This window comes from Pseudorasbora parva, chromosome 15 (assembly GCF_024679245.1).
Source record: "Pseudorasbora parva isolate DD20220531a chromosome 15, ASM2467924v1, whole genome shotgun sequence".
Classification (NCBI taxonomy): domain Eukaryota; kingdom Metazoa; phylum Chordata; class Actinopteri; order Cypriniformes; family Gobionidae; genus Pseudorasbora; species Pseudorasbora parva.
This window is the reverse complement of record NC_090186.1, coordinates 18679171-18694507: the sequence shown is the minus strand read 5'-3', so window position 1 is coordinate 18694507 and position 15337 is coordinate 18679171. Positions and strand designations below refer to the sequence as shown.

General features: G+C 36.9%; 1 protein-coding gene across 3 annotated transcripts in view; it reads left to right on the top strand.

The window, feature by feature from the left end:
• enpp1 (ectonucleotide pyrophosphatase/phosphodiesterase 1) overlaps positions 1–15337 on the top strand; it is an 82237-nt gene that overhangs the window by 49804 nt on the left and 17096 nt on the right. For all 3 annotated transcript variants that reach the window (XM_067417287.1, XM_067417288.1, XM_067417289.1), the window contains 5 exons: positions 172–203; positions 292–419; positions 2670–2739; positions 6451–6538; positions 12317–12501. In XM_067417287.1, coding sequence (XP_067273388.1) covers positions 172–203; positions 292–419; positions 2670–2739; positions 6451–6538; positions 12317–12501 — 503 coding nt within the window. The remainder of the gene's footprint in view (positions 1–171; positions 204–291; positions 420–2669; positions 2740–6450; positions 6539–12316; positions 12502–15337) is intronic.

Here is a 15337-nt window from a genome sequence, read left to right as displayed (position 1 = left end):
AGACTTCTTTCTATTGACCCAAAATAAACAGTAGCGTAAATATCATGAGAGTGTAAAAAGCGGGCCTAAATTGCACATAGTTGAAGAAACACTCATTTATAAAAAGTATTATTTCCTTTAAATGCAAGTCAAACCATCCATCTCTTCTCTTTCCCTGTATTCATCTGGCAGTTGATTATGAAGGTCTGGTGAAGAACCTTTCGGTATGATCATGTCACAGCATCCCCACACCTCACTTATAAACTGCATTTTCTTCTTAATCTTGCTGAATTTCTTTCTTTCTGTTTGAAGTGCAGAGAACCTGATCAGCCGATGAGACCGTACCTGAAAGAGCACCTCCCCAAACGCCTTCATTTCGCAAACAGCATCCGTATCGAGAGAGCGCATCTCTACATGCAGCCACAGTGGCAAGCAGCACTGTGAGTTTGGCACTCTTCATGTCAAAATGAGTTTGTAAAAATATGTTTTACCTTTTTGAAGTTTCCGATTAATGTGCGAACTATTCCGTTTTAAAATGGTAACTTGAATCTGATTGAAGGCATTTAAAGATTTGGTTACACTTTATTTCGATAGGCCACTTTAGACATTTTACTAACTCTCATTAGGCGTTACTAACAGAATTAATTTTTTCAGTAACAAGTAATCGCTGAAGCGGTTTTCATCCGAACAGCTGGACTTGCAAAGTTTTTGTTTCGTGTGTGTGTGTGTGTGTGTGTGTGTGTGTGTGTGATCTCCACCTATCCCAAACAGCATCAGTTGTGGTTGTCTTCCACCCACCAATCATCATCAGTTATGTGCACCCCGCCCACCCTCCAACACACATGTGCAACACACACACACACACACACACACACACACACACACACACACACACACACACACACACACACACACGCTTAGTCTCACACACCAATGACTAGGAGGAGTCAGAGCGATGGCAAGTCCAAAGACTTCAAAGGAGTATAAGCTCTACTTTTCCCTCGTTGGGGTGAAAGATAAGAATGTTTATGTTATGTGCAACTTATGCCCATGAAGAAAAGAGTTTCTCCATGTTGTGGCAAGTAATTCTAATCTAATGAATTGACCCAACAAATCGTCACATGCTGCCACTAAATTAGTGGCTAAGAACCCAGGTGATAACGTGAGATCGACTACCAAAGGAGTAGTATAGAACTGGCAATATTTACACTATAATGTTACTATAGTACTGATAATATTTACAATAATTTATTAAATTCAATAGGTGTCTCTCACATCAACATTACAGTAGTGTAGATTAATGTACAATGTTTTATAATAATTTATTCTATTTAGCGTCCAAATCATTACTTTAACATATTTAATATTGTGGTATCCAAGTTATTTGACATATTTGAAAATGTAATTAAAAAAAAGTAAAACAGTAGTTACTTTCCCTGGTAATTAGTTACTTTTATAATGATGTAACTCAGTTACTAACTCAGTTATTATTTGTGAGAAGAAACTACTAACTATAACTAATTATTTTTATAAATAATACCCAACACTGGTGGCAGTAAATCTAATTTATCTAAACTAATCTAGAAACTCTCCGTTGGCTTGCGAGCTGTAAAAACCAAACTCTAGTCAAGCCAATCACATCGTGTATAGAGTCGGTGGGCGGGCTTAACATGTTTGCAGAGTTACGAAGGTTCTGTGTGCTACTTGAAAACAAAGAAGCTGGCGAACGGCGGTCTTTCGAATCGTCTTTGGCCCCAACTCTAGAAGAATTGGAGTTAAACCTTTCTTTGAGAAAAGAACAAAGAACGGCACTGAAGTCGTTCTTAAAAAAGGAAGATGTGTTTAGAGTTTTGCCAACCAGATATGACAAAAGTTTAATCTATCAACTTCTTCATTGCTCTGGTTGGTTGTTGAGTTATCCTATTCCGTGCAGAGGGATTCTGAAAGACAACCGTTTATCCTGCCCCTTAGATTGAGCCCTGCCAATGGTTTGTTCCCAGATCTTGATGTGAATCTGGCTTGTCAGGCTAAGAACGCTACTTATATTCAGTAGATTGTGTTTGGGGATGATCAAAAAAAAATGTTAGCAGATATTATGGATCTCTACCTGTCACGATAATATTAATCTCTTATGATATTAAAGTAAGACAAATAAAATAAAGCATTTATTGTTACCGTTTGGAGCTTGGAAGGGTTCGGTTTGAGCAGATGTTTTATACCATCATCACTCTCCTCGTCAGAGCTAATTTCCCAGTACATTCATCATCTGCCTCATATTCACTAACACCTTTTCTCACCAGACCCACCATTAAGGGACAGTGACACTAATATTTAATAGCATTCAGTACTTGCTCTGCAGTAAATCGATGAGCCATTTCAAGTTTTGCTGATGATACATCTTATTCTTTTGTTTTCTGCCTGCGGTAACTGTGAGTGAAACATAATTTCATCATTGTGTTAGTGAATGAAGTCCCGGGTCACTAAAGACCCGAGGTATGCATTTAAGGGTTAAGCAGTCTACTAATACTCTAATGACTGGTAATTGACATGTAGTTGCGAACGAGTAGAAGTGGACCATCGAAATAAAGTGTTACTGAAGATTTGTTTTAATTTATCAGCTCTCAAGCTGGCATGTACTCAGTACTTTAATATTTTTGTAAAGTATTTTTCTTCCCCACCTTGTTCAACAGCAAACCGAGTGAAATTAAATACTGCAGCGGTGGCTTCCATGGTTCAGATAATGTCTTCAAGAACATGCAGGTTGGTTCTTAAAATACTGTCATATTCAAAACTTATATTATACAAGTAAATAAAAAAAATTGCAAGTGATATTGATGTTTTTAGCAGATTTTCTTGGCCCATTGTGTTGAAACATGTGGTTCAAAAGCCTTCCTTCCCAAAACATGATTTAAAATGTACTGTAAAGTAAAACGTTTAATGTGATATTATTACAAAGTGCACTTTTTAGAAGTGCACTTAAGTGTGTAAAAGGGTTAGTACGCCCAAAAATGAAAAATACTTGTCGTTTCAAACCTGTAAGACTTGCGTTCAACTTCAGAAGACAAATGAAGATGTTGACAGCTACACAAAAAGTTCATAAAACAAATCTATTTCTGAAGAGACTCGATTGCTTTATTTGATGAACATATTTAATTTAGTCTTTTATTCATATCAAAATTGATCAGTGAACATAAACAGATGCTCAACTGAACCGGTTCTTGCGGAAGCTCAAATGTTCTGCCTGCGTAGCGCAGGAGAATGAACCTCATTGGTTCTCACACGTCAAGCGAACATGTTTGAGCTTCTGTTTATCATAACTGATGTGTGAGCTGAAAAATGTTTATATGTGAATAAAAGTCTAATTTCAATTTGTTAAAATTAAAGTGAAGTTATGTGAAGTTTATATTAAAGTGAATATAATGGAATCAATATAATAATAGTAATATAAGTGAAGTTTAAAATCTATTTCTGTAAGTCTAAGTCTAGAGAAACCATATGGATTCGTTTTCTGTGATCTCTATTACATTTTTGAACGCGTGCTCTCATTGGCCCTCATTTATCAAAAGAGCGTACACAAAATTTCCAGCGTACACCTTGCGTACACCCAAAACCACGGTGACTTTGAGATTTATCAATATGGACGTTGGCGTACGGCACGCTCAAATCCTACGGCAACTCAGGAGGTGGTGTACGCACGTTTGAGTTAGTGCGGAAATGCACAGAAAAACTCTTCCAAACACCACAAAAGGCACTGACAAGATATGCTATATGACCCACTTTTAAAAACCACAACATTCAGTGTTTATTTTTGTGCAACAAGAACGTCAATGTTTAATTTGTGTGACTTTACCAAAGCGTTTGATTTGTAGGCATATGTATTCCTCCAGTCGTGAGCCTGTGCGCTTTATCTGACGTTTCAGGCCCGCCTGGCCCGGCAGCTGCGCACGGACTGGGACTAAAATAATTCAGACTGACAAAATAATAAAAATGACCTTCTTCTTTTAAATAATAAAGAAAAGAATCTTACAAATTGTCATGTAATTATTAATGTGAATGAATGGTACTCCACATCACATCATCATCACTATTGTACAGCCCAATACATGTGCCATGATACGAAATTAAATGCTTATTGTTTCAAAACATGTGCTGTAAAAATAATGCATTGTCATAGGTAATTTCTCATCCAAACAGCTATTTAAAACTGCTGGAGTGCGCTTCTCAACCTCCACACTATTAACAGTACTCGTAATTTGAGTCTTTTTTTGATTTTGTTGAATTTGATATTTTGTTTTTGTAGGTGCCTTTAATCCCACTCTTTAAACTCCCAAATAAAACAATTTCGCATTTTTCCACTTCCCTGGTGATGGTCTCGATGGGCGCGTCACCTCACCTCACTAGTTCAGTAATCAGGGCACTGATCAGGGAGTCAGCCCATTGACTTTTGTCCTAATCAGTGCCCTGACTAGTGGACTAGTGAGATGATTGAGCGCGCCCGATCTCCACGTTGGAGAAGTTTTGCTTCTTTGCCGTCTTCTGTTTGTCCATGGCGTAAAATGAGGGCGAGGGAGAGGCGGAGACTTGAATCTATAGGGGCGTGTTATTCTAATGATGATCGTTTTCAGCCGCCACATTTATCAAGGGCAGGTATTGCGTACACCTGGATTGCAGAGGTACGCACAGCTTCATAAATCAGGCGATGAGAGGAGTGTAAGCATAATCTTACGCCAACATATACACCAGTTTCTACGCAAGATTGATAAATGAGGGCCATTAAGTATATTTAGGTTGTCTTTTATTTTATAATTAACATATTATCTGTGAGTACACTTTTTATTTACACCGTAAACTTTTTTTTGGTTTTTTTTCACTGTACACAGATTTGATGTTCACATTCAATACACTTAAGCACACTTTCTTTCTCAAGGGGAGCTAGGCCTCTGTATACAATTAAATAATGTCTTAATATTAGAAATAAAGAGCTTTTTTAAATACTGTTACATTAATGAATTATTACTTCTCAGTCTCAGTGCCCCGTATTTTTTTGTCAGTATTTAATTATTTTAAGAAAATGGTTGATAGTTGCCCCATAAGTTCTCCGTTACTACTTTTGGCTGCTCTAGCGTTTTCTTCTCTTTTAGCTTCCACACCATCCACATAAACCCTCATCCACAAAATTAAGCATTATCCCCTAAATCCAGAGAAAATATTGCTTAAATCTGTCATATATGCCAATAAACATTTCTATTTTCAGTTTCTTCTTGAGGCTCTAGTCAAATGCTTCTGTGCTGGATTGTAATGAGGTTTAGGAGACCAAGTACTTAGATGGGGATTATACTGAATTCATATTAAAGGATCTGGGTAAATTCCCATGAAGGGGATTATGATACCCTGGGTCTCTCCACAAAAACTGAGAAAAATCCAGACATGCCCTTTAAATGAACTCTTGTCCATTGAGAAGAACTTGAGAAGTCTTGTGCTAAATTCACACTTTGTAGTTCCTTCAAACTGGAAGGTGTTCAGATTGCAGTTTTAAACACACAATCAAGCCACACTTTGGACCTTTGACAGAGTCTTGTTTATGTCTGTGACGTGGGTGTACTTCTAGTCATCTGTGCCCCCGGTCTATGTGGTTGTCTAGGAATGTCTAATGCAGCTGGAAGGGCTTACAAAAACATCTTACGGGAACTCTTAAGAGGCAATGATCTAACTGGTTGAGGTAAATTGCAAAAACTAGTCACTAACACAGGGATGTTTTTATCCGACAGGGAGCTTTACTTTAGGCCATCTTAGTGAAAGTGAAATCTCCTGTTAGGCGGAATGAAGATCATTTTCCTCTTTGTTACTCAGTGTCAAGGAAATGAGATCAGTCTAGTTTACACAGCTCAAATGTTCCATGTTTCAGCCAGAGGCGAGTGGAATGTGTGTCTCTCTGTGACTACAAATCAAAATAAGTGCATTATTTTTAACTGTGGTCTGTATTTTTGGAACTATTGTGGGTGTTTTGTTGACATATCCAGGGGCCCCAAATAGTACTTGGAAACTAAAGCCACAGTTTGAAAATGTCTAATTTTCATTGCCTTAGATAACAAAATGTAAGTGGCATCAGCAAACAAATATTTTCTCTGAAACAACATCTTTAATAATTACCAGATAAGTTAGATAAAGACTAACTTTAAAATCTGGATGGATGGATGGATGGATGGATGGATGGATGGATGGATGGATGGATGGATGGATGGATGGATGGACGGATGGACGGATGGATGGATGGATGGACGGATGGATGGATGGACAGACGGATGAACGGATGGATGGATGGATGGATGGATGGATGGATGAATGGATGGATGGATGGATGGATGAATGGATGGATGGATGGCTGGACAGATGGATGGATGCAAATGCCAAGTGTAAACTAAGTTTCTGTTTTTAAGTTTGATTTAATTAACTAAATGTTACTGTTTGCAGGCCATTTTTATCGGGTATGGACCAGGAATCCATTATAAGACGACTGTGGCTCCCTTCGAGAACATTGAAGTCTACAACCTTCTATGCGGTATGTTCTGTTTGGTATCATGAACTTATGAAAGAAATTCCTTTCATCATATTCATTGGATATTCAAGTGTTATGTCAAGTGCATCCTCCTGGAGTTAGCCCCCCGCAGTAGATGCCGTAACCTACGACATAAAGGGGAATAGGGTGGTTTTGACAGCAATTGTCAAAACCTTTCTGAACAAATTTTTTCTGGCAAGCGGCATGTTTTATTCGCTGCCTTTGATGCATAATATCGCCCCCTACCGTGACAACAAGGAAATCCGACAAACATTCGTTAATGGCAGGGAAGCGTTTTCTTCTTTTCTACAGTTTAGGGTTCTCACAAAAGACGACTGCTCTTGACTGATTTACTTTAATAAGGGTTAATTTATACATATATAGTGATATTTGACATTTGATTACTACATCTGTAGCCTACCTGAAAATCTAGTTTCAGACCTTCATGAAAAAACTGTAAATAACTTTTTCATTTGTATGTTTGTGCTGTTGTATTTGTGCTGTTGCTCGTAATTCTATTAGTCTTTAACAATATATAAAAAAAATATTTATATATGTTAGGCTTTCTGGAGTCAACCTTATTTATTAAGGTTACATTGATCCAAAAACAACAAAAGCAATAACTAGGCCTATTTTATTTCATTTATAACTTTTTTTGTGATTGGACCAGTACAAATTTTGGCAGGGCAAGTAAAAATGTGAACCACTGGCCCGACCAGGCCAGTAGAAAAAATCCTTAGCGTTGAGCCCTGCAATGGTAAGCCGCCCCATTTGGCGTAGCTCTGACGTAATTCAGAAGCGCTACACTGTGTTTACTACATCAACAGCGTAGGAGAATGACACCGACAAGAAGAAATAGTTGAATAAAGTCGTTGTTTTTTGCGCACTAAGAAGTATTCATAAAATTAAGGTTGAATCACTAGAATCACATGGACTATTTTATTGATGTCTTTCCGACCTTTCTGGACCTTGAAAGTGTTAATTAAATTGCTGTCTATGGAGGGGTCAGAGAGCCCTTGGATTTCTTATATTTCAAATATCCTAATTTGTGTTCCGATTGATGAACGAAATCTTATGGGTTAGTTAATAACATAATTTTATTTTTTGGGTGAACGAAAGTCTTATGGGTCTTTTAAGCGACTTTTAAGGTTTGAAGTACACCACAAGCGCACATTCAATAATTCAATCACACTTCTTTTCACAAGGCTGAGTAACCGCTGGTGGGAATTTTGTCCTTATCCTAGCTAATGCTAAAATATGCTGCGTACTGCAGTTTGTATGTGTATGATTCATTCTCTTCCTCTTTGATTTGGAACAAAGAATGTGGGACTTAAGAGATTAAATGATGATGATTCCAGTATATTCACACAGTCTTTAGCAGGTATAAAAGGTTTTATATTTAGCGACATATACTAATGCCAACTGGCCAGGACTTGCATAGTAATGTTTATGGTCTCATATTGGTTTAAATCCAAAAGAAGCCTTGTGGAAAATTGTGCAGAACAATGAGACTTTTTCCGCCGACGGCCTCCGTCATTTACAATCACTGCAACGAATTTAATGACCCACTTTGAAACAAAGTGGCCATCATTGGCAAATTATTCTCTGACACAACATTTGGGGAGGAACTAAAAGTCAGTGACGCTACAAAAAATTGCTAATGCTAAATTGCTATTTACAAGTTGAATTGTACCCACAGCTTAACAGCCAAGTAACTAAGGTCATAATTAAACTCACTCGCCTACAATATCCACTTTCTCTTATACTAAGCAAGTCATTTTCTTTTAGCGAGTCACTTATTCACCAGTTTTGCTTGAGTCTCTTTCCAATATTAACAGGAGTATGATTGCAAGTGTGACATTACTTTTTTATGACAGGTCAATAAACAAGACATTTAAGTATTTTACCAGCTGTCTGTTTCCTACGGAGCCCTCAAAGGGACATGGTGGGGAAAAATCACCTCAGGGGCTCTATTATTCCACACAAAAAAAATACAAACTAATGTAATATTTATCTTAATGCTACTTTCCAGCTATGTTTTTGAGTTAAAACTATGATGATGTCTTTTAATTGTTTAGAGGAAATTCAGTCGGAAAGCTAATGTCGCTATGGTACAGAAGTAAAGACAGTATTGTGATGTACTCAGAGAAATGAATTATCAAAATAATAATAAATATATAAATGTCGGACGGGGCAGTTTAAATGATTGAGTGATGACATTCTGATTAAAAAGGACAAGGTCAGTTTTTATTTAATGATGAATCTTTCATAGTGAGATTAATAACATGCATTTGGAAAATACTGTAGATTCATTTCATGCCATTTTTAATAATGTCTGATGTCCTCATTGTTTCTGTGCCGGTTAAATACTGCTCTGATCTCATCTTATTGTTGTATTTAAAAAGATTCTAGTTAGGCATAGCTAAGTACTTTTTAAAGTGCCGATTTGATGAACTACTTTAAATTATGACCAGCTTGTAACTTGACAGGCTGCATTTTCAAAGCTTCCCCAACGCTGTTACATAATGTCTGGTTTCATCACCCACTCTGCTTCTCTGTTCGCTCTAGTTACACTATATGCAAGCATCCTGAAAAGGTATTTGAGGCCACAAATAGTATCGACAGTATGTTACAGTGTTGCCAGCTCTCACATATTTAGGCGTAAGACATAGGCTTTCAGGCTCTGCCTCACACTACCCAACTAAATATCATGCAAAGTAGCAAGACAATGCAAAATAAAATAGCATGACCTAGTTTGTCTTTAACTTTTGAAGGGATTGTGTTTAATTTGGACCGCTTGGATGCTAACAAGCTTTTATTTTTAATGGAAGCGCGAGATGTTTTCCCAACCAATGCAACTCGCATTACAATTATGCACACTTTACCATTTTTCATGTATAGTGTACCATTTCCGGACTACAGGTATAACTACAAAATGTGTGCATACATTCATGACGAGAGAGAGAGAGAGAGAGAGAGAGAGAGAGAGAGAGAGAGAGAGAGAGAGAGAGAGAGAGAGAGAGAGAGAGAGAGAGAGAGAGAGAGAGAGAGAGAGAGATAAACACAATAATTTACATTCAAATCATAACACTTACTCAATAAATTATATTGTTATTACAGTAACTATAACAGGATCCTTAAAAAAGTCATTCGATTTAGGGCCTACAGGAAAAATAAATGACAGTACCATGTTTTTGCTCGTATACTGAATGTGTGTTCACATTCACACATTGTACACTTAGATTGTGCATTTTGTTTTTCCATATTGTAATTTAGTCATTTTAAACTCTTTCTGCTTTAAAGTTTTGTATAGCCTACAACACTTTTTGTATACTATAACATGTAGGTCTATATACTACATAAATGAAAATAATCACTCTCATCTCGTTTCAAACCCACAGGGCTTTCATTCATCTTCGAAACACAAACAAATTTTTATGAAATCTGAGAGATTTCTCTCTCCACTGAAATTCTATGACAGACCCGAAACGTTGTAAAGAGATCCCCATTAATCAAGTGGTTTAAACAGTCTTCTGAAGAGACATGATGACTTTATATCCTCTTGGGACCCTGGAATTAGATATATTTAAGTGAATTTTTCTGACACCCTACATGTCACAGTTTTAATGTCTGGATGTCATGTAAACCGCACATTCAAGGCTTTTAACATTTTTTTTTTCAGCAAAAATGCAGGACAACAGCAGCAGGACAACAACTTCTCCTTGGTGTTTAAAAAGACTGACGTTAATTTAGTGATCAAATGTAATACTCTTATGTAAATATTATAATAATGTGCAATTATTATTTAAATCTGATTATTTTAAAACAAAAATCAACATATTACGGGGTTTCTAATCAAAATATGACTTTCTGTCACGAAACAGGGCACTGATTTTTATGCATGCCACTATTAGTTAACATCAGGATATATGATGAAGGGGAAAAGTTAGCTCTTTTAAAAATGAAAATGAAAACTGTCATCAATTACTCAATCTCATCTTGTTCCAAACCCACAAGACTTTGTTCATCTTTGAAACACAAATGAATAATTTTTTTTTTTTTATTAAAAATTGTCTCTCCACTGAAAATCAATTTATTCAAAGCACATCAAAGTGTTCGTAAAGAGATCCCTATGAATCCAGTGGTTTAATCAAACTCATCTGAAGAGACATGGTTTATATGATGAACATTTTTACACAGGCTTTTATATGCACATCGATTAGGGGACTTATATAGAACACTCAAATTTCTAAAAAAAAAGTTTCTAAAAAAGCCTATCTAGTACAACATTAGGCTGAAGTATTTGGGTAAGTTGCATTAAGACAAAATTAAAAAAAGATTTATTGCATCCTGAAAACCACAAATAGGGGAATATCATTGTTTCAACCAATGTCATCAAAATCTTACTCCAGCCAGACAACCTAATTTGGCAAGCTTTATGGTATAGATGGTTGCTGCTTCCTGGTAATTCACACAAAATGAAAATTCTGTCATTCTGTCAGTTATTGTTTGGGATGACATGAGGATGAGCCAATCAGGCCCGGTTCCAGAATCAAATAACTGATGGTACTTCTGAAATTACAGAGGGTGCTCGTGTGAAGTACAGGCTAAGTAACGGCTCCATCATTGCAATACAGGGAGAAATGTATCATTATTTACTTACAGGTCATCACTTTTACCAATAATTTGTATTTCAAGAACATTAGGCTGTCTTTACATTGCGTAAATGCATTACAAGTATTTTAACATATAATTTTCCTAAGAACCAGAAAAAAGGTTTTGTGAATTTAGACTTTTTTTCTTTTTTCTGGTCAGCTTTGTTTGGAGCAACAAAAAAAATACTCTCAGATCTGTAGAGGAAACTAGAACCCATTTATTTAGAAAATTAAAAGACATGAATAAAAAAAAGATTTGTATGCCAATTTGTATGCTTTAAAAAAAAAAAGAAAAACACTTTGTATATCAAATTATTCTGTATCTTTCAAAACCTTGAGAATCATCTTTATACAGTTTTACTTTAGCAATATGTGTGTAAACATAGACATAAATGCCATTCCCATTTTAGGAAATGCACACACTGTAACTAATTTGCATATTAATGTGTTTTGGGACAATATGTAATGTAAAAAGACATGCAATGTAATATTTTCATAAGAATGTCTTATATGTCATAAGAATATCCAGACTTAAAACTTTGTATGTTGTCAGAGAAATTCGCTAAAATATATAAATAATATATAAAGTATCCTCTACAGAGCCAAAACCCAACTCTTTTCTGGGTCTCAGGGGGATATTTCTGTCTTGTGCAGAGTGGCAAGATGTCACATCCGAAACTCTGCAGCATGCAATTGGCCGTTGGTCATCTTAGCAACAATCATTTTATTCAATGAATGCTATAGACTGTAGCCTTGAAAGTGAGCCAAGATTGCTACGATCACTAAAACGCTGTTGCTCTGTCAGTTCATCGTGGTCTCAAAAAGTTATAAAAAGGAAGTTGTCAACAGTAAATCTCTTACTTACTTCATGTCTTGACTTTGCTTGTCAATGGCAGGTTTCACGAGCCTGCATTAACTTTGCACTTAATAGCTTAACAGAGATTCTGATCGCGTTTGAGAGATCAACAACTATCTGTGATTAGCTAAATCACTCACCACTGCAAAAACTTGCTGTAAATAGATGCAGTTGATGCTCTCCAGAGCACGGACACAAATTTGCACATCTGCCAAATCTGGTTTGCCAATATTATTACAGTATCAACTGAGGGTGCTTTTTTCTCTTTAGATTTACTGGGCGTTCCTCCTGCTCCCAATAATGGAACTCACGGCAGTTTAAACCATCTGCTGAAGAACCCACCCCATCAGCCGGTGTACCCTGCAGAGCGCTCTGCTCCATCCACATGCACCCCTGTAAGCGGGAAACAACTTGACCCCCGAGGCTGCACTTGTGACTCCCTCACTGAGGCTGAGGTTGGCATCAAATACATTATTCAAGTCTTCTGCATTTTTCATTCCGTGATTTTGTTATGTAAAACATGTTTATCTGGATCTGTTTAAGGGTTGCAGACAGCTAAGAGAAAAATCAATGCTAAATGACTGTACTAAAATGCAACTATATAATTGTACATGGTTATGTTAGCTGAACAAATAGGCTTATTGAATTTTAAAAAAAGGAGTAAGTGCTTTTCATATCTGTTGATGCTAATGTAAAAGGCCTTGCAACTAATCAAACTCTATAGTGGTTTAAAACAATTTCATTTGTTGCTTAAGATTAAGGGTGTTTTCACACTTGGGTCCTCTTTAAAAGAACCGAACTCAGACTCCTTTAAGTGGACCAAGAAGTGAACCGAGTGCAAAAGGACCCAGTTCTCTTTACGTTCAAACTGTCCCTGAAAGAGCACTCAGATCCTTTAGGTCCACTTTAGTAGGAATGTGGTATCAGACCCCAATGTGTTCATACTGTTGCTTTTTAAATCTAGTCCAGTTCAGTGTTTGATGGCTGGCCCTGGCATTCAACTTGATTAAATTTGATTCCATTCACTTACATTGTTTGTTCCTCAGTAACCAAGATATTTGTTTGTAAAGAATAGTATTACTTTATGACAGTACAAATGCTGTTGTATTAAGTAGTTACACACTAAGTCAGATTACGCAGATTCCAGTAGGTAGAGATTGCATGTGCCCTTGGCCTCAAAAAACCATGAACAAAACAACACAAGGTAAAAGAAAGCCAGTCCAGACAACACTGGTGATCAGGAGATTGTGAAACGATTCAAATCTATTTGTTTATGCATCTTCTAAAGAGCTTGTTTTCCTATTCAGCCTGCTGTACTGTACCATGTACACTTAAAAAAATAGGTTCTTTATTGGTATAGATGGTATCAACATTCATGGAACCTTTCCATTGAACAAAAGATTCTTTATAGTGGAAAAAGTTTCTTTAGATTATTAATATGCTCTTCACACTAAGAAAAAGAGGTTATTTTAAGAACTGTTCATTGAAAGGTTCTTTGGGGAAGCAAAAACGGTTCTTCTATTGCTGCTTAAACCCTCTTTTGGAACCTCTTTTATCTCTTATATCGTTTTGCATATTGATGTACCCCTAGTGCCCCTATTATGAATGCCTCTTACCATCATAACTTTCCCTCGGCTGCTCCCTGGCATTCACACAATGTATGCAGGGTTTCTTTTTTTCTTTTTTCTTTTTGATGAGCGGTATAGAGGAACCTTTCTTTGGGGCAGACTGATGTATATCTGTCTGGACTCTATAGGTTTCTAATTTTGTTTTGGAGGTCTACATGCATCCAAGGTCTAAAAACAATTGCATTTTCTCATAATATACATTACATCGTCACCTTATTTATCAAAGATTCTGAAAACGATTTGCTCAAAGATAAACCCCTCTTTTCCTGTGAGCTTGCTCTGCTCTGATTGGTCAGATCCAAGTATCTGTTGTGAATGGTCTACAGGTTACAGAGCATGTTGGAAACAAAGTGCCTATTACCATATATGAGTTTCAGCTCTGGATGCTTCACCAGCACTTAATACTCAGTGATACGAATCAATGCCATTGGTTTTGAAGTGCATGAAAAGTGAAAAAAACAGCATCTTCTCGACATGTCGAAAACACAAACCAAACTCTTCCTGGCCTCAGCTACAACTACATTCTTTGAGGGTCAAAGTAGACGTCATTCGCCAGTAGCCAATGAAGATTGTAGACTGGCATGATGTACATTTCTTACATGGTTATGTAGGTATGTAAGAGGAAGTGAGACTGGAAATGCTGGCAACTTATTTAGGCAGTTTAGAATCGATTCTTTCTTTTAGGAGTGTTAGGGTTAAACAGTTTATGACCCAATACCAGAAGTAAAAAAAGAAGACTCAGGAGTGCAATTAATTAAAGAAAGAATTACTGAAAAATAGTTTGATCAGCAGAAGCCAGCTTCAAGTCTCAAAAGGAGTTCGTAGGCCGCGCTCCCTCTCTCCCCGTCTCATCGCCCCGCCATAGTCTTACATACAATTGTCTCATCCACGTCATTACTGCAAGGTGGATTATTCTGATTGGCTCCAAGCAAATTAACAGTCATGGTAAATTTCCACACATTGTCAGTTAAACAGATGCATAGACGTGTCGCTTGTTGATGCTTTAACCCCATAATTAGGCCCGTAGTGACCTTCCAGGTCTGGAGCAGGAGCAGGCGCCAGCTTGCCCAGAAAAACAAGTCCATCCATGCCTTAGGATGTCTATTGTACACTGATCAGTAACAGAATACTGCACACACACATAGATACACAGTCTCTCCAAGGTGGGAGCTGATTAAGCTCTAGTTCTAACTAAAATGTTCTTAAAACATACTGATAACGCTTTCTCTCAGTGAGAGGTACTGACAGTATTACAATATTCATTATTCAGCTATATTCTTCTGGACTCTTTAGTGTTTCAGTAAAAGGGAATATAAAATGAATAAAATATAATAAAAATGAAAGACAAATCCATATTTCATATCTGGAAGCCGGGCTAAGCAAACAATGTTTCTGCACACCTGGCATGTTAGGGGTGTGTGATACTTCTAAAATCCAAACACACAACACTTTGTTGCTATTCAAGCGTTTAGTGACACATCACACATCTCTAGTTCAGACCTTCAGTCACTCCTCAGAGACCAATCATACACTTTAGAAAACAAGAAACAATCAGTGGTTCTCTAAAGCAAAATCATAACTGGAAATAATCATTATAATAATATAGGAAGATAAATACTGATTAAGGCTTACGTATACAGGTATATTGAAGCAGCAGTGGATT